The sequence below is a fragment of the Apodemus sylvaticus genome, chromosome 7 (assembly GCF_947179515.1).
Source record: "Apodemus sylvaticus chromosome 7, mApoSyl1.1, whole genome shotgun sequence".
In the NCBI taxonomy this organism is placed as follows: domain Eukaryota; kingdom Metazoa; phylum Chordata; class Mammalia; order Rodentia; family Muridae; genus Apodemus; species Apodemus sylvaticus.
The window spans coordinates 122,310,955-122,331,137 of record NC_067478.1 but is presented as its reverse complement, the minus strand read 5'-3'; the positions used below and the strand labels follow the sequence as shown (position 1 = coordinate 122,331,137).

The window sequence follows — 20,183 nt, the reverse complement described above, 5'->3', positions numbered from 1 at the left end:
CTTCCCTACATTTTTTTTGCTTGTATATTTTATCTGGATATTGACCCTAGAGCCTCACTTGCCTGGCAAATGCTGTACTATTGAATATACCCCAGCATACCCAGTACTTACAAAAATTGGTACCAAATAATTTGGTTGGGGTAAAAATTAGCTATAAATTTTTTTCAGGAGGTATTTATGTTTCCAGCATTCAAGTAAGGTTTCAATAGTAGTTCACTTTCCTCCCTAATCTGTTTTTCTCATTGAAACCTTTGACCATCTTGGTATGACAAAAGGAATGATGATCAATCACTCAAAAGGCAGAGGAATGTATCTCCAAAACCTTCAAATGTTTTCTGCGACCTCCAAGAAATCTTCAGTGTGGAATGGACAATTCAACTACATTCCTGGTATAATCAGTTCCCTCTTAGCACGAACGCACTTTCTTATGCAGCATGAGATCCATGTTGACATCTTGTACAGAGTAGAAGGGAGCTCTGCTGTGAGTGAATCAACAAGAAATGAAGCAGAATCAAAACCCAAAGCCTACAGTTGGAATCTAGCTGGAGACAGGTAGGATTTAGTATCCTTCAATTACTAGTCTAACTAGGAGTTGGTGCCATTATCATTCAAATGACAGTTATCCAGTTTAATGTCCCGAAATCCAAATAAGGAGGTAACAGAAGTGGTTGAGCCATGAATATTTACCATGCCACCAGAGCAGTTTCTCACCTTCCTGGGGTCTATGGACTCACTGTTGTCAGTTCATCGTTCCTGCAAACCTGCTCATCAGAAAATTGCATACACAAGACTTATATACAATTTCAGGAGACTCATGGATCTCAAAAATCTATGTAAGGACTCTTGCCTTCCGGTGCACAAGCAGCCAAACAATTCATGCTCTTCAACATTAGTACATGGCTAGTATGTTTACCAGCCTGTCTAAACCATTCAGTACCACTGGCCTTAGGTCTCTGTAAGCACAAGAATGACAAGCATGCATCAAATATTCTTGTTTCTCAATCAGGATACTAATATGCACTTTTTGAAATTGTATAAAAAAATAAAGCCTTTGTTAGCTGACTGTTAAACAAAGTTTAAAAATTGCTTTTATTGATTTGAAGTACCAAATTTAAAGATTAACATGTTGAGCTACTAAAAGTTAATAATTTACATTGACATGATAGACGTGTATTCAGTTCACATATCACCTTCATACTGTATGCTAAGAGCATGAGATTCTCTTAAGTCAAGATTAAACAGTGCTTATTATGACATGATTACAAATAGGTACTGTCAACATGTACATTTATGTACATGTTACAAACATGTACGTTTTACAATCCTCCCTTCTCATTCTTTATTCCAATATTTCATTTATTTCATTAACAACTGTTTAGAGTTTTATTGAAGACATTTCTTGGGTATCTGACTTAATGTTTGGGTTTTTAAGAGTGAATTTACTATTGACCAATGTCTGAAATACCAAAGCAAAACAAAGTCCTCTTGAAAACAGTACATTTAATGGTCATCTGGAGAAGGTAAAGTAGTGTGCACTTCATGCTGTGGGAAGATTTAAAAACAAGACTTTCGAGTACTGACTATGGGGACAGTCACATTCTGAATTTTCAAACCCAATTTACATATATACCTACTTAAAAAACACACCCACAAGTACAAAACTGGTCATTTGTTTACAAAGTGCAGTGTATGAGTACAGCATAGTCAAGCCACAGTGCGGCTTCTCTGCTGTAGAACTCCATCTCCATTCAGTTGTGCCGCACAGCACAAGACTGTAATGAAGCTTGGCCTTAACACCTGCCAGTAATGGCAGCTTAGCAAGCATGAGACCTGGAAAGTCTGCTCATTGTCCAGTAAGTACATCATTTATGACCAGTAAGGTACATCATTTATGACCTGCTGTCAGTAACCCCAACACAGATTACTGCTCTGCAGTGAATTCTGTATGATTTGCATATCCTTCAGTAACTGAAGATTTTTCCTGCTTTTTTCTCCAGGTCTCTGTTTGGTCAGATCCTTCTTACTCGAGGTCCTTGTGACTCCAGATGAGCGACTGCTGCTGTTTCCTTCTTCATCAAGAGTCTTTTTGTTAACTTTTAATTCCTTCTTCTGCTTATCTATGCTTTGTTTCTCCAGCTGACCAAATAATCAAAGCAGGGAAAAAAATGAATTCAATAAAAAAATTTTCTTTCAGCTTTGTTTTTGATACAGGGTCTTATTATGTTCAGTCTTAAAACTCTTGATTCTCCTGCTTCAACTTCTTAAGTATTAACTTAAATAATCTTCCTCTAATGCTCAAGTGATAGATTCTAGGTGGGTTTTTTTTTTAAAGCACATAAATTATAAAGCATTTATGTAAAATATACAACCAGGTAAGTGTTATATAAATACTGTAATATTCTCCTAAAGGAGAGAGGGGCAGGCTTCTAATACTTAGGTTGGTCCCTGCTTGACCAGACTATAAACTCTGATCTGCTAGTTAGTTGGCAGTCCAGCACCAATATTAACCACACAATAAGGATTTTCTTGGGCAGGTTATTTTATTCACTAAGATACAGCCATATCTCCCAGAAGTATGGCCCCAGTTACTTCATCTATAAAATGGGTTTTAAGGAAATTAAGTGAGATGGCATTCTCAATATACTTGATTTTGTGCCACTGAAACAGTTCTTCCACATCATACAGATTTTGGAAGCTTGAGAGGTATTTTTACTTCTAAAACCTACTTCAATTTGTCCACTTCTCCCACACTCCAGTTACTGTCGGCTCAGGAGCTAGACTCTACCCATCCTACCTCTGTGTCACAGTAATCTCAAATGTGTGGTCTGTTTCTCTAGGTGAGAACCCCAAGTAGGCTTATTACATGTGAGAAAGCCTTTTACTTTTAGTCATTCTTTAGTATGAGCAAACATACTACCTTTTTTACATATATAATCTGACTTTGAAAGCTAAAAATTCTAGCTGATTAGTCAAACTAAACCACTTAGATTTGTTCATAGAGCTAAGAATATTAAATATAGTCAGTAAAGACACATCTCATATGAAATCTAAGAACACTTCTTTACTAAACCAATTAACACAGACTGTTAAAAAAATCCTCAGAAACAGCTTAGCATCATCATATGAAAGGGGAAAAAAGAAGAAGGGCAGCAATCACCTGGGCTTGGTATTTTCGGACTTTGGTTATCTGGTTGGCCTTTGCTTCCATTCGTCCCACTAATGCCTCCAGCTCACACTCCAGGTTGTCTTTTAGCTCCACAGTTGGTGATTCCTGTATGAGTTTAGTGAGCTGCTGATGATCACTGCATACAAAGCACAAAGGAGACTACCGTAAGTTCCTCATTTTTAACAGTTATGTCCTTTATATCCCACTGTGGGATTCGCCCTTTACACAAACTGCTGCTCCTCAAGGGAACTGAGTTCAGTTCCCAGCAAGGACTTCATACAAAGGGGGCTCATAACCACCTGTGACTCCAGCTCCTGGGGCTTCTGGCCTCCTTGTGCACCTACACATGTGATATACAGATAAATAAAAACAAATGTTTACACCATGAAGATACATGTAAGTATTCTTAATTCCAGACACATTTGGATCCATCCAGGGTTGCAGGCTAATATAAACTTTTATCTGCTTTTCTGCTTCTCCCATCAGCATTACTTATAAAGCAAATCCTCTGGGACATTGGACATTGGTTTTCAAACACTGTCCTAAATCATTAGTTATATTTGGATGACCCTCAATACTATTAAGCTTTTACCTAAGCCTTGGTATTTGACATCTAACAAAATTAGAAAGGAAGGTTTGTTTAACTCCCAGCCAGTGGACTACTGTACTGATTATGCTCAACATCAGTGAATAAAATTAGGATTCATAAATCCAAGCAGCTAAAAAATGAGATTTTAGAATTAAATGTAATTTTAAATTCAAAAAGTCAAAACTCACAAGCTCATTTGCCCAAATTCGTCCTGTAAAGTCTGTAAGACTTCTGAAAGTTCCTCGTCAACACTGCTGGAAGGCGGTGTCACTGACTTCTTACACGTACGACTTCGTGAACACGCTTGCTTTGTCAAAGGAACACTGTTAACAACTCGATCATTGCACAGGGCTTTACTGTGGTGTTTCATCAGATGCAAGACGTGCTGAACATTGGCTACCACGGCATGGCTGGGACTGGTGGACTAAAGAGAAAAGTAAATCAAGCAAATAATGTCCTCGATTCCCATGTTCTAGTTTGTAACTTGAATAAGAGTACATCTCTAAATCCTAAGGCATAAATGTACTATACTGTGGTAAATCAGCAACCAGCCAGCCACCTGGATCAGTCCTTAAGTTGATGTACTAATGTCTGCAGTAAAGGACATCCTGTTGGGGATGAAACTTGGCTGGCAGGTACAAGCAGCATGTAAGAGGCTCTTCTTTGGTCCCTAGCATCATGTAAATTGGTTGTGGTGTTATGCACCTGTAATTCTAACACTTGAGAAGGCAGGACCACCAGAAATTATTCATCCTGTGCTAAAGTGGGGTTCAAGACCACATCTAAAGTCAAACAAAAAAACCAACTGGCCTTGCCTCATCTACCTGTTCCTGGCTTCACTCCTATCATTCTACCCCGAATGCTATGAGGTACTCCTAATCAGCCAAACAGTAGAATGGAGAAAATGGCTCTATAACTGTAGAGTACAGATATATTTTCTGCTTTACCTTCTGCAAAGTCTCTTATTCTATGAGTAAATTATATTTGCAGATGGCATTTCTTTGATGAAGCAACTTTTAAAACCTGCCTTAAAGCCTAGTTCAGATATACCATTTCTAAAGGCCTGCCTGGCTAAATGTTCCATTTCTCAGTCCACGGACAACTTCTATATCTATCATTGTGTTTATCACAATATACTTTACCTGTCTGCTTGTCTATTCTACCTACTCAACTGTTTGTCCAGGTCCTCGAGCAGTGGTTTTCAACCTTCCTAGTGCTGTGACCCTTTAATATAGTTCATGTTGTGGTGACCCCACCTATAAATTTATTTTCATTGCTACTTTATAGCAACAATTTTGTGACAGCTATGATCATAATGTAATTATCTGTTTTCTGATGGTATTAGGTGACCCCTGTGAAAGGGTCATTTGACTCCCAAAGGGTTGAGAGCCTTATCCTAGGCTCTTAATGGATTTTTAGGGTTTTTGTTGTTTTCTAGACATTTTCTGTGTGTGTGTAGCCATGGCTATCCTGGAACTCACTATGTAGACCAGGTTAACCTCAAACCCGGAGATCTGCCTGCCTCTGCCTCCTAATTGCTAGGCTTCTGTTGTGCACGACCACTGCCTGGCATGTAGTCTCCATACTGTAGTCTCCACTCTGTCCTCTCTCTCACCTGGCTTTAACCATGCCCCTGCCTCAGCTACCCTTGGACTAGTAAGCACTAAAGTTTATCTGTCACAACATAAAAATAGAATAAAACCTGATAGCTTTCTTAAACTTGCTTCCAATAGGAACAATTTCAATAGTTGGCTGGCCAGGTTTAGCTACATAAGTCACCAGCAGACAACTTGTGTAAAATGCAGACTTGGGGGAATAACTTAAAACTTAATGTGCTTGTTGCTTAAAAATGTTTCTATGTTTAGTTTGTTAATTTGTCTTGACTAGTTGCTGTGGGGAAAGAATCAAACATGCCAAACTCAAATGAGGTGATCCTAGGAATGAAATGGTAGCTCATGACAATCAGAATACTCACTACTTGCTAGTAATATACACAAACACACATATCTCTTCCCTCCCCCCTCTTTCTAATGGCCAGTGTAAAAGTTTTACTACTGTTAGAAGCTCAACTAAGCAATTGCTTTCTTAAACTTTTGGAATAACACTTCTAAAGAATATATAAAACAACTTTAAAAGGAGTTCACATTACAGAGCCTTGTCTTGCCCTTTGTGATTAAAGGCTTCAGTGACAATTAGCCAAGATAACAAAATGGGTGGAAGGACTCTAGCCAGGACTGTATGGACAAATACAAAAATTGTCAAGTAGAATAGGTAAATGTATTATTACTGATTTAAACATACAGTATTGGAATACCATGATGATTGCTGTACAAGCATGATTTGAGTTCTGTCTACAGGACCCATGTTGAAGAGAAATCCCTTCAGGTTGTGCCCTGACCTTTACATGTCCGGGGTCAAAGCGCCCAACTCCCCATTTCTTCACATTGAAAACAAAGTTTGAAATAAGCACACAAATTAAAAAGAAAGTTTGTGTAAAATATAACTTTACAACTATATTTAGAGAGACTTATACAAAGACTCAGGTTTTACAAGAACTACATGTGGTAGCTCATATCTATAATTCCAGCACTTTCATGGATGCAGGGTTTTTCTTTTAGTTAATGTCCCCTACAATGTGTTTTCTGAAGACTGAAATAAGGTCTGAAGAGATGGCTCAACAGTTAAGAACATTGGATGCTCTTTCAATGGAATCCCATGTTCAATTCCCAGCACCCACATGGCAGGTTACTCTAAGCTGTAACTCTAGTCACAGGAACCCAACATCCTCTTCTGGCCCCTGTGAGCACTAAAACACAGATGGTGTACACACACACACACACACACACACACACACAGACAGGCAAAACACCCATATACATAAACATAACAGGAAATAAAAAAAGCAAAAGATATTGAAAATAAACATAAAAATCAATAGTTACAACTCACCGTTCCAGCAACAAAAGGCATATCACCTAAGCACAATCTGTAATGTGGCTGTGCACCAAAATAGTTCCTAGAACCTTTCTGGATGGAGAAAAAAAGAAAATCATTTTATTTTATGTTGGTGAACTAATTCAAGACTCCAGCTCACTGTGGAACTGCTGGGTACCTTGTTGTACCACTCTTTTTTTTCCTGCAGAAACCAGGCTTCACAAAGCTACTTAAGGAGGGGCTTACTTGGCCTGTAGTGTACTAAGATATACCTCATGATGGAAAAGCATGAGAACTGTGGGCCTGGGGATGGGTGTGCATTCACACTGTACCAACAGTCAGGAAGCAAAGACAGGGCAGGAAATGGGTCAGCCTGAGAACCTCAAAGCCTACTTTCCAGTGATTTAATGGGGGACATTTCATATTCAAACCACATTTGTTTATACTGGGATCATATAGTGTTGAACAACCTAGTATGACTTGAAGGGTAAGGAGGTTGGGGAAGAGTACTAACGAAACAGATTTAAGTAGAAGAACAAAAAAGATAATGAAAGTAATGAACAGGCTAAATATTTCTAGTATTTTTATGATCTTCTTTAGTTCCCTATTTTCATATAGGTCCTCACAACCAAGGTAAGAATTCATGAATAAATCTTACTTTGAACATAGAAACTAAGAATGAGAGTTACCTTCCAAGGTTCTAATACCACAGAGCTTTGAGTATTTTTTTTTACACAGAATTGGTACTTTGACTGGTTCAGTTTTCATACCTTTTCTGGTGGTTTCGACTTCTTTTTTTTAATTTTTCTAGTGCTGGTTGGAGCACTTGAAGTAGTCTTATCTTCAAAAATAAGTCTATTTGCTTCCAGACCACTCTGTAACTAGAAAAAATAGCATAGAGCTAATGATGTAAAATAAAAGCTACAATTCACATTTGAGATGCCATTTAAGTCTGTACAATACAGTAGTAATCGTCTCAATGAAAGAGACAGCATGGCTGCACTGTCTCCAGTCTCTCATTTGTGTGAACTGCTGAGCCACAGTGGCTGTGCACTGCCTGGAAGCATTGTTTCACTACTGGTCGGTAGTCTACAAATTCTTGTTCAGAAATTAAACAGAATGTATGCAGCGCCAAACTGACACCATGCTATGTATGTTCTTTTTAAAAACACATGATTACAGTAAAAGGAGACCCAAAGCAACTCAAGAGACATACTGACACCTTCCTGTTTGAAGCTCAAAAGTAGCAATAATTATTTCAGCAATTGCTATCTTTTTAGTAAAAATTCTACACTTTTTTCCCCCTAACTTGCACTTTTCTGGGCTGGAGAGCACTTTCTGGCTGTTCCCACGAGAGAAAATGTTCTCAGCGCTTTTAACCATTTAATCCCAAGTTCAAGAGGACCCAGCACCCTATTCTGGCCTCTACAAGCACTGAACACATGTGGCGTATACACAGAACACCAAGGCAAAACTCCTGTATACTTAAAATCTTAGGAGCGTGGAGGGGGAGCCACAACTTTCTCTTTCAATAGCCCCGCTCTCCAAAAATCCATAAAAATGGCTATTTTGTCTCTCTATATAACCAAAAGCCTGGAGTTTGGTAAAAATTCCAATCAGCAGATCTTTCCTCTAAAGAGTTTACACTTTCCATGTGAGGAAAAGTTCCCTAGAAGTTGTAACTGAACTTTACGAAACAACAGAAGTAATGAATGAAACACAACACTGAACATTCCTTCCCATCCTATGCACTCTTAGGGTCACTGCAATGGCAGCTCTCTACCTGCAGGCAGGAGCATGGCGCCCTTGGACACACTTCAGTAGTAGTTTATATTACATATAACTCCACAGGAAATCATCCTTACAATGTCAGCCAGTGTCAGCAGCAACAGAATTCACTTAAGAACCACTTTTTGATTCTAGCTTATACATCTAGTTTTCCTAGCTGATTTCTTGTAGGTATGCCTGAATTTTAAAGTGCTTTTATTATCATTTCTTGTTTGAGTTCCCTAGCATTATAAAATCCAGGCTCTAGATGGCTAAATAATCTGTTTTGGATTATACAAATCAGAACCAACAAGATACAGAAATACACTGTTACAAGATACACTGTTAACAATTCATCAATCAATGAATCTGTGAAAATTTCTATTTGGCATACAAGGGCTATAGACTACAATTTAATAAAGAATTATCCATACATATGCACGGTTACATGTAAGGAACAGAGAGACACAGTAAAATAGTTTTCTCTAAAGTTGGAAAAATTCTCTAAAAATCAAAACTGGTTAAATGGCCATTAACTCAACAAGTATACAGACAGTAAATCTACTAATCATACCAGTTTTAATAAAAAAAGAAGCAATGACTCAAAGAACCGTCAGAAGAAAAAGACTGCAGTATTTCTATTTCATCTATGAGAATGCAGGACACTAGACAGCGCCACAAACTCAGCCATAAAGGCTTCACCAGGAACTTCTGAGATCAGAACCTGCTTCTTGGGTTACTATAAAAGTTACATACACTGTAATAATCTTAAAGAGGCTGGAAAAGAGAGACTATCTGGAAGATATGTGAGCAAATAATCAGAGAAAAGTCTCTAGCTAAATCATAAAACAACTTTATCTTACAGAGTCTAAGCAGTGCTTTATTATTCTTGCAGAACTTGATAATGCAGTTCTGCTTGAAATACATAAACTGATGTTTTCAATTTACCTCCACTGGCTGACCACAGAATTCAAAACTAGGAGAGTCCGTTCTTCTACTGTCTGACCTGGTATGTTAACAGTGTCAAGGGAAGTGGCAGTTTTGTTGCTGCAGTACTGAGGACTGGACCAAGTGTCTTATGAATGAATGCCAGGCAACTGTTGTACCATTCACCTTTACCTCCAAGCCAAGACATACTTTTACACTGGATACTGAATGATCTGGTAGTAGCTCATCAGACCTTAGCTTTACATGAATACTACTGCGTCTGATCTGTTTTTATCTCACAAGTATTTACATGTATGGATGTTTTGCCTACATTTATGGTATGTACATGTGCCTGGTGGCCAGGGGTTAGAACAGTGTCAGCCCCTATGGAACGGGAGCTGAAGATGATTGTGAGCCATACGTGGGCTGCACAGGATTGAAATCAGGTCCATTGTGAAGACAACAAAATATCCTAATCCTCTGCAATCCCTCCAGCTCCAACCTCGAAGGTCTGTGAAATACTAATTCAGACTGTAATTTGAAACATCAAAAGAACTGCTCAAATTTTATTTTTTAAATTATATTCCTAATTTCCATTACTAAAGCATCTGAGGCCTCCACAAGCTCTGCTGTGCTCGCCTCTAACTGTTCACCATTACAAACACCTGCTTTCCCTCCACTCACCTCTGCAGCCCGGGCCTGCATCCGCTTCCTTTCCTGCTCTTCTTCTCGGAGTTTGGACTCCAACTCCTGCATTTTTTTCTAGCAATAACAATATCAAAACACTAATGGTTAAAAGTATCTTTTTGTAGAATTTTAAGGATAGTTAAAATAAGCATGTTAATTCATGCCGCTAGTGGTCCAGGCCTTGATAATATCCATGATTCTCTCTTAATAGTGTCTAATAGATCAACTAATAGTAATTAGTGAAGCAGCTGTGAGTTAAGTGGCCAAATTATGAAAGAAAATCTATGACTGAAGAACATAGGTTGTACAAAAGTAAAGGCTACATAAAGACAAATCTAGATCTTCACTCAGTAGTATTAAATATCTCCAGGGTAAAACACATAAAATTAGTTCAGAAAAAAATTACATGATGCTAGACTTAAATATCAAAAACACTTCACTTTTCAGTTTAAAAAGAAAAAAAAGAACTACTTATACTCAGCCACCAAGATTGTGGAATCTGAATATTCCTTTTCAAATTATTTTTTTCTTTTTAAAGACTATGTGTAAGAAAGACCTTTACATTATAAATACCCATGTTTATGAAAAAAGTGACAACCACAGCATTTTACATCAGTAGGTAAAAGTCATGGTCACTGACTTCTGCAAGAGCCTGCATTGCGGTGAGTTTGTTGTATTCCTGTTCAAGAAGATCCAGTTTTTCCAGCTGGCTCTGAACATGGGTTTGATCATGCTGCCGTTCTCTTTCTAGGGAAACCTGAGAAACAGCATCAAGGTACAATGTAATATGATAATTGCAAAGCTGCAGGCTTTGCATACATCAAAACACAATATGATAATCACAGTTGTCGGCCTGTCCTTTCACAGACTTGCTGGTATGGAAACAAGTTCTAGGAATAGCACACTAAAACTTCAAGGGTCAATGATCTCATGTCTCATTTGGTCTGTGTGCCACAGCATGCCTTTGAAGGTCAAAGGGCATCATATACAAGCTGGGTCCCTCTTTTTGCTACATTGGTCAGAGGGATCAAATTTGTTTTGCAAGCCTCACTGCAAATATCTTTATCCACTAAGCTATCTCATCAGCCTTGGAATATTCTCAACATACAGTATTTTACCTAGTATGTGGTTTTATATAAGGAAAATATCCTTAAACCCTAGAATTAGGAGAATTTATTAGACACATAGACTGCAAATACTTCTAGTCAGTTGGGGCCTATTAAGTAACCCCTTAAAAGATATGAGAACTTGTATGCATTTATTTACTTTGAATGCAAAAATATCTTTTTTCCTCCAAACCTAGGGTCTGATTTGGGCAGACTGCCCATATACTTAAGGAATGGCAGTCTCAGAAAAAAACAAGTCAAAATAAGTGGGCAAATACACTAAGAGGATACATGTGTGAAAGCCCGGCACTAAGAACCTGAGTCTGCTAGTTCTCCACATGTCCATGATAATGGGGACTTATACAAGAAAAATTTCTAATCAAACTTTGCATACTAAAGTTAAACTGTCCATATAAAAAGGATGCTTAAAAAATATAATGGACACTGATGTTCTAATTGTCCTCTACAAATGTAGCAAGTTACTTAAAGACAAAGACTCTGATGTAACAGAAGAAAAATACTTTGCTAAAATGTAACATGTGTAGTAACTGGGCACATAGCTCTTTGGTAGAGTGCTTACCTAGCACCAGAGAAGCCTTAGGTGTCATCCATAACACTACATATACCATGTATAATGTGGTGAGTGCCTATAATCTCGGTACTTTGGAGATGGAGTCAGGAAGATCAGAAGGGCCAGGTTATCCCTGGACAACATAAATGAGCCAGCCTAGGCTATATGAGATCCTGTTTCAATAACCAAATTACTTACAAAGTATTTTTTTTAATTGCAAAGAATTTTATAAAGAACAATGGATTTCAGTGGTACATATGGTTATTTGCTTATTCAATAATGCAGACTCAAAGACATTAATATGATTATCTTTCAAATGTAAGCACAAGTCTACCAAGTACAAGAATCATAATGAATAGATCTAATCAAGCCACAATCTATTCCAGAGTCCAAGAACTTCCAGTATAACAACAGTGCCATCCGGGCTCCAGGTCTGCTGATCATCTGTTACCATTCTTGATTTCATCTGAGAGGTGCCATACCTGCTTTTCTAAGACAGATGTTCTCTCCATTTCTGCATGCTTTATCATATTTCGCATGTATTCCAATTGTTTTTCTAAAAGATTACATTTATTTTCTGCAGCTACCAACTGGGATGCCAGTTCTAAAATGAATACATACAAAAGTTTTAATTAGCTAACACACAGACTTGTCCCAAAGCTTGTAAGCAGGAACTGGACTTGCAGTAAATTCATGGGGTATAGGTAAGGTTCATGGTAGAGTGCTTGCTCAAAACAAAACCGCACCCCCTGCCCCCCAAGCCTCCAGTCTCTTCTCTTTCAGTACTCCTAGAAACCTTTCTGGACGACTTAGGTTCTTCCTTGAGTCACATATGCCACACACTGCCAATAAACACTATGCATGATGTCACTTGCTCTTCACAATACACCTGATTATGATGTAATTCTTTAATGGCTGAAGACAGTGACCACTACAAAATACCAATGTGGAATTTTGAAATATCTTTACAATATTTGGATAGATTTTAGTTTCCTTTATAATTAAACACACCTTGGTTGTGCTTTGATTCTTCATTCTTTGAATTCTCTCTCTCTTGTATCTGTTCATCCAATACTTTCTTATACTCAATTGTTTCCCTAGACAAGGTTTTCACACTTTCTTCTGCCTGAATCCTTTCCAGTTCCAAGCGTCGAATCTTATCTTGAAGATTCTTAAGAGCAGAAAATATGGCTGACAAATATAAAAAGCACACCACACCTTAAGTTAGCTATGCACACAGTTAACCAAAAAGGGAAATTTTGTTTTGACTGATTCTGTACCCCAGAATGACCTCAAAAATCATAGTAATCCTGCCTGACCCTTCCAAACATTGGGTCAGAGGTGTGTGCCAGAGAGCCCAGCTTGGAAAAGAAACTTTCCCAAGACTGATGCAAGTCAAGCAGCAGATCATTCTGCATTCACAAAGCATTTCCTATTAAAGGCATTTCAAAGCATCTTTTGAATTCTTTAAAGGTTCTACTAGTTACTCAAGTAAAAATTAAACAAGAACTATCACTGTGTTAAAACACATCAGAGTTTTAACTCTTAAAAAGAAAACCAAAAACTTTGGCTAATTACACATAAATTCACAACTATCTTAAGGTGTTTTGAGTGAGCAAAGACCCCATACGCTTGTATTTGGTCAACAGGGAATAGTACTACTTGTTGGGATAGATACAGCCTTGTTGTAGGAAATGTCACTAGGGGTGGGCTTTTAGGTTTCAGAAGCCTAAACTAGGCCCAGTGTCCCTCTCTCCCTGCTACTTTCGGATCTAGTGTAGAACTCAAAGATTCTGTCTTAGGGTTTTACTGCTATGAGCAGACACCATGACCAAGGCAACTCTTATAAGGACATTTAATTGGGGCTGTCTTACAGGTTCAGAGGCTCAGTCCATTATCATCAAGGTGGGAGCATGGCAGCATCCAGGCAGGCATGGAGCAGGAGGAGCTGAGAGTTCTACATCTTCATCTGAAGGCTACTAGTAGAAGACTGACTTTTAGGCAGCTAGGATGAGGGTCTTATAGCCACATCCAGTGACACACCTACTCCAGCAAGGCCACACCTAATCTTGCCACTCCCTGAGCTGAGCATATACAAACCATCACAATACCTCTCCAGTACCATGTCTGCATGCATGCTGCCATGTTTTCAGCCAGGCAGCAATGGTCTAAGCCTCTGAAACTGTGAAAAAGACCCAAGGAAATGTCTCTGCAGAGTTGCCATAAGCATGGTCTCTTCACAGCAACAGAACATTAAGACAGTGCAAAAGGACATCACTGTTGTTAACCTCTTGGCCTCTATCTAGATGGTGCACTGAATCAGAGCAGCTATGGCTATCCACATACAACCCTAAAAAAAAAGTGTCCTAACATTGCCTCTTGGCAGGTGATGCTCACAGAGCTTACCAAACAGCTCAGGAAGCAATATACAAGGCCCTCTTCCTAGAGATTCCTCAGAGGTTGTTATTACTGTCACTTCAGGGAAGACTCTTCATTAGTCACCTGTAATGTTCATGTAAGGAAGCTCAATAAACTTTTACTTCATCAAACTCATCTTTAATAGAATCACCTTTTGGTGATTTGAATATGCTTGGCCTAGGGAGTGGCACTATTAGAGCTGTGGTCTTGCTGGAGCAGGTGTGGCCTTATTGAAGGAAGTGTGATACTTTGGGGGTAGGCTTTGAGACACTCCTCCTAGCTACCTGGAAGCAAGTCTTCACCTGGAAGTCAGTCTTCTCCTGTTTACCTTTGGAACAAGATGTGGAACTCTCAGCTTTTCTTAGTTATGGTTTTACTGCTGTGAACAAACATCATGGCTGACATAAGTCTTATAAAAGACAATATTTAACTGGGGCTAGCTGACAGGTTCAGAGGTTCAGTCCATTATCATCAAGGCAGAAACATGGCAGCATCCAGGCAGGTATGATGCAGGAGAAGCTGAGAGTTCTACATCTTCATCTGAAGGCAGAATACTGGCTTCTAGGTAGCCACCATGAGGCCTTAAAGCCCACACCCACAATGACACACCTACTCCAACAAAGCCACACCTCCTAATAGTGCCATTCCTTGGGCCAAGCATATAAACAGCTCCTCACTGCCATGCTTCCTGACATAATAATGGATTGAATCTCAGAACAGAAAGCTAGCCCCAATTAAATGTTGTCCTTTGGACAAAAGTTGCTCTGGTGTCTCTTTACAGCAATGGAAACCCTGACTAAGACCTCTCTCTTCGGTCTGTTGTTGACACCTCTCTAAGGCAAGCAGACAGTTATTTGTTCATGTATCCCCAGCAACAAGGACACAATGAATGTCTCAGTCTTTTTACTCTAAGAACATACAAGTATATAAATATGCACGTGGAGGTAAAATACTACGCACTTGGTTACCATCCTCAGGTAACACCGTTTGTTTAGTCAGCGTCTTTCACAACTGAGGCTCACTGATTAAAGCTATGTTGGGTGGACAGTAAGCTCCAGAGATCTAGCTGTTTGCCTCTGCCACACAGCACTGAGAACAGAAACATGCCAAAGTTCCTGGCTTAAAAAATAAAGTCTTGGTTTTGTTTATTCTTTGACACCTTTTTAGATCATATTTACCACTTCTTATCACGCTCTCCCAGGACCTGAGCCCCACCAACACACACAGCCTCCTAGTGCCTGCCTTCTTTAGAAAAATATAATTCAGAGTCCAAATAATGCTACCTACAAGATGACCCTTACTTTTTACAAAAGTATTTATTTAATGGGTATGGATGTTGTGTGTGTGTGTGTATCCTGTTCATCAAACTAGTGTTAGATTCCTTGGGACTAGAGTTGTAAATTGCCATGTGAGGGCTGGGAACTGAACTCAGGTCCTCTTGAAGAGCAGCTAATGCTCTTAACTACTGAACCATCTCTCTCACCCCTACCTGAAACTTTGGTTCCTGACTGATTCTGAAGATGACTAGTGATAAGTGTCTGAAGTATTTTAGGTTCCATGATTTGGTGAATAATGTTCAGCAGTCTAGATGAAAAGCACAAAAAATTCACAACAGGGGAAAACCTATACTGTTCTAATATAAAAACAACAGATGTCATATTTAAGTTTCAATGAGTGAACAAATAGCATTTACTTTGCTACAGTTGATTACCTCTGCTGTTGCTTTCCGGATAGGCAAATGTGGGCTTATTTGGGGAGCGTCTCAGATCACTGTTAAGGAAAGGCTTATCAGGTGGATATAATACATACGGAGATGAAGAATGTTGAACCATATTTCCATTAGACCTTGATGGTTCAGCTAGGACGCTCTGAAAAATAAAATAATGTAATTATCTTTCAAACATTTAAACTAAATACTCATGACTGAGAACCCAACCACTATTTATTGTCAAGAAATACAATTTTTAGGATTAAAGGCTTACCTACATATACATGACCATACAACCCACATACAAATATTTAGGAAGTTAAATCTTCAGATCACAAACAGATACAAATTGCTGAATTATTCTAGCCTCGATAAAGAACAGAATGTTTTTATCTATTATTTGGGAATTTCATAGCATGCACTCCCATCACTCTCTCTTCCCAGTCTTCTTATGCCAACCCCCCACCCATGTGAACTACCCCCCCCCCCCAAAAAACTCTTGTCCATATATTTATTCACTGGGGTATGGTCAAAGTCCAAGTGGCCAGACCCTTAAAGAAAACTGAGTCTTTCTCTACCTGCACCCCTGCCAGAAGCTATCAACTGTGGAGAGCTACACTTCAGAGTCTTTATCAAATTTAAGAGTTCTCTTTGATTACTTCCTGTTTAGGCTGTTACTTTGGGGAGGGGAAAGAATGAGGGGTTGTTCTGGAAGCCTTCTATGCCCCCCTTTCTCAACTGTGCCTCTGTAGTCATCAATACCACTACAAAAGGAACTTCCCTTCCCTGTAGTGTCAGCATGAGCACAGATCATGGTCTTTCATGTGGCTTCTGGCAAGAGCATGAACCATGAATGTCATCAAGGAGTCCAGCATCTGCACATGCCAAGAACCTTAGCACAGTTTCCAGTGACAGTACAAAGACATGGCCACCTGTCAAAGCACAGGCTATAGACACCAACATAACCCTCAGCTGCAGCACAGGCCAAGGACAACACATGACCTCTGGGTCAGCTCGGGCCACAGAGGCCCATACAGTCCCTGGCCCAGCCCAGACACATCATCAACATGGCTTTAGACAGCAGCAGAGCAGACATCTGTACAGCCCTCAGTGGTGGTGGTAGCAACGTCCACGGACATCAACAAATGCCCCCAGTTTCAGTGGAACTACTGTCCTAGACATGGCCTCTGGTGGCTTCACAGGACACTCACATCGAGATGGCTCCTGCTGGCAGTATGGGCTTTGGGCAGCAGTACAGGACACTGATATCTAAATGGCCCTCAACTGTAACATCTGCATGACGTTAGGTTCAAGGCCACAGCTGCTGGAGGACCGTGGACCCAGGCAAGGTCCTCTTGGGCAGCTAAGCCCACAGACACCAACATGTTCTTTTCTTAATTCATATTTAGTTCCCCAAAGGGGAAACAACTATAAAACATTCAGGCTCATCAGATGTGCTCAAACAAAAGTATTTCTCCACATAAGCCATCTGTCATCAATCTGTCAAATTTGACACTATGTTCTACATGATATAAATTTACCATAGTGTACCTCTGAATGTTAACCAGAATTTTAGTAGTAGGTGAGTTTATAGTATTGGACACTTTAAAGAGGATTACACTAGTAATGGAGTTTCTAGGTGCCAAGGTAGAGGACAGGATGACTGCTAACTGTTCAGAACTCTCACATATTCATTTGCTCTTTTTAGAATATCATAACAAATTAGGATTTTCAATCTTGTATTAGTGTAGTCTGTATAGGTACAAAAGAATGAAGGGTATTCACAACAATAAACTATGTCCTGGAATATGCAGAACTACCCAAATACCTGTATGAGAATAAAAATTTGTTTTGAAGGTAACCTGAAAAACAGTTAAGTTTTCACTTCTTAAAATATTAAAATATGGTCAATGTTATTATGAATTGTCTGGTACCTTAATCTTAGTTTTTCAGCAGTATGTCCTTTTTAGATTTCAAACACCCACAATACACTCTCATTTTCATTTGCTACAATTATTCTGCCTGCAAAGCTCCCTTCCTCCCTTCAGCTGCCTGCTCACACGCCTAACACTAAGGCACTCTCTCTGGACACCATACTAAAAACAGCACCTTTCTATCAATGTATCTCCAAACCTTTTATTTGAAACACTACTATTATACACATGTACTGTGGTGGAGTAAAGAAGTTTCTCTTCTGTTTCCAATTCCAGACAGAGTCACAAGATCCATTTTTCCATTAAACAGGTTTTAGATTTCTGTTGGTCTACCATACGGACCAGGGATTAACTGTATCCTGGTGGCACTGCCTAGATGGCCCAGAGTGAAGTTCAATCTAAGTTTCCTGAGTTTCCAATTTCTAAGCTTTGAGAGCAAAGAGCTCTCCTTTCTCAGGTTCAATCAGTTGTATCTCTTATATAATTCATGTGTTCACTGACACTTAGTTCTGATAGATTTTCCTTTACCTTTCATTGATCTAGCAAGGAATTAACTCCCAATTGCTTGCTTTAACTCTTCTCCTTAATCTCCTCTAGCTCTTTGGCAAAGGTACACCGTACTGCTCTAAAAACTTGAAATATTCTGACCTTATCACAAATTCTAGTAGTCATAGAAAGTTGAAACCGAGATTCCTAAGTGACACTTTCTGTGTCTCTATGTCCTCTTCTTCATCTGCTGTTAAAATTACTCAGAGAATTTCCTGACATCCCTCAGTATTCAATTTCTTCAATTTTCACCTCTTTTTCTAGTTCTTCTATCTACTCTGCCTCTATATTATACCTGCATATTCAAAATTACCCTCTGGTGTCCCAAAGTACCGGGACACCAGGATTATCTTATCACATACCTTAAAAAACTTGTAGTGCTTTCTTCTCTTAAAGCTCCTTCAATGGGCAGCTAGCTAGCTCATCTTCTCTTCAAGATCCTATCTTCCCTAATACCGCTAATCAATCTCTCCCAGACTCCTCTGGTATCAGAACCTGCAGCGCAGTAATTATCTAATTAGTGCTGTGCTTTGCTCCTTCTTCAGAGTGGGGTTTCTATTCAATTCCTCTCTGTAACTCTAGGACCAACGGTCGGCTAGGCACAGGAGCACTTCTAAACAGAACTCCAGCTTCCTCACATTTTATTCTTATCTCTTACTGGGGCGTTTTCCAAAAGACTGAGCTCCACGATCCACGCTTCAAACACCAGTGACTAAGCCCGCCGGCTTAATTTCCCCGATCGCTTCTCCACAGCAACTTTCCCAGAGTCCTTAATGCCGTAGGAAGTGGGAATGCCTCGGCTCGGCTGCAACAGACCGAGAGGCCCCGGAGCCAGGGCGAGAGTACGCTGCGGGGACCACGGACGCCTCGGCGGCTGGCACGCTATGCACCTGCGTGTGCCTGCCACCTACCTGGGATAGCGGGTTTCCGAGCGGGGCCGTTACGCTCGCGTGACCGACGGGAGTGCACCAGCCCGGCTCGGGACCCCGCTCCACAGCACCGGCTGAGGACGAGGGAACTCAGGGTGGAAAAGGAGGTGGGCTGCCGCTTCAGAAAAGAGCTGCTGGCAGCCTCCGGGAGCGGCACGCGGTCTCGGGCAACCCGCCATCCTGCGGGACCAGGGCTGCCGCCAGATCTAGGGCCGCCTGAGAAGTGAGGCAACCCGGAGAGCCGCACGGGCCCACCTGGAACCCACGCGAAGGCCGCCCCTTACCGAAAACTGAGAATCAGAAGCCGCCGAGACCGAGGCTGCCGCCATCTTCCCACCTGCGCAACGCGGGCCGCCGTCCTGGAGCTCCTCCTCGGGATTCGACAGCCGCCCGCCTGGGGCAAGCCGAATCCAAGTCCCCGATGGAAGGGGCGGGCGAGCTGCGAACCCTATAGGAGCCTCGGTCTCGCAAACCACAAGGACGCCACACTCAACGCGCACAGTAAAGGCAACGCGTTTTGACAGACGCCTTCCAGTGACCAATCAGAAAAGAGGACTTCTGGTGGCAGGGGAGAGCCCGCCTCTTCTCTCGGTGACGTCACAAGGTAGCGCACCGCGGAGCCTGCGGGAATCGCAACGTCGTGGGGTTGACAGACGGCTCTGGGAGCGTCTGGAAAGGGATGGATGTTCTGGAGGAGGAAGCAAAGGCTAGGGCTTCTGGAGCCTTCAGCGCCTGCTGGGGTGGATGACGGAAGCTGAATAAAGGCGAATGGAAAGCTAACATACCCCATCAGAATCCCAGGAATGAACTCCGGAGAGTGTTGCTTCTCCAGGTGAAGTACTGACTTTTCGGCCAATGACAAACAGAAGTAGGAGGGGCTTAAAGACATGGTCCAATGGAA

General features: G+C 40.5%; 1 protein-coding gene across 7 annotated transcripts; it reads right to left on the bottom strand.

Moving 5' to 3' along the window:
• Positions 1-1,059: 1,059 nt before the first annotated feature.
• Cep57 (centrosomal protein 57) lies at positions 1,060-20,154 on the bottom strand. 7 transcript variants are annotated; one of them, XM_052189123.1, is made up of 11 exons: positions 20,068-20,154; positions 15,877-16,033; positions 12,759-12,938; positions 12,230-12,351; positions 10,711-10,827; positions 10,068-10,145; positions 7,460-7,570; positions 6,705-6,782; positions 3,944-4,179; positions 3,158-3,302; positions 1,060-2,136 (listed from the first exon to the last, which is right to left on the bottom strand). In XM_052189123.1, the coding sequence occupies exons 2-11, from the start codon at positions 15,995-15,997 to the stop codon at positions 1,903-1,905; spliced, it is 1,422 nt and encodes a 473-aa protein (XP_052045083.1). In that variant the 5' UTR covers positions 15,998-16,033; positions 20,068-20,154; the 3' UTR covers positions 1,060-1,902. The 7 variants fall into 7 exon arrangements, with proteins under 7 accessions (XP_052045083.1, XP_052045081.1, XP_052045080.1 ...); XM_052189121.1 differs by having other exon boundaries at positions 15,975-16,033; positions 20,068-20,139; XM_052189120.1 differs by lacking the exon at positions 20,068-20,154 and adding an exon at positions 19,620-20,059 and having other exon boundaries at positions 15,975-16,033.
• Between the last annotated feature and the right edge of the window lie 29 nt (positions 20,155-20,183).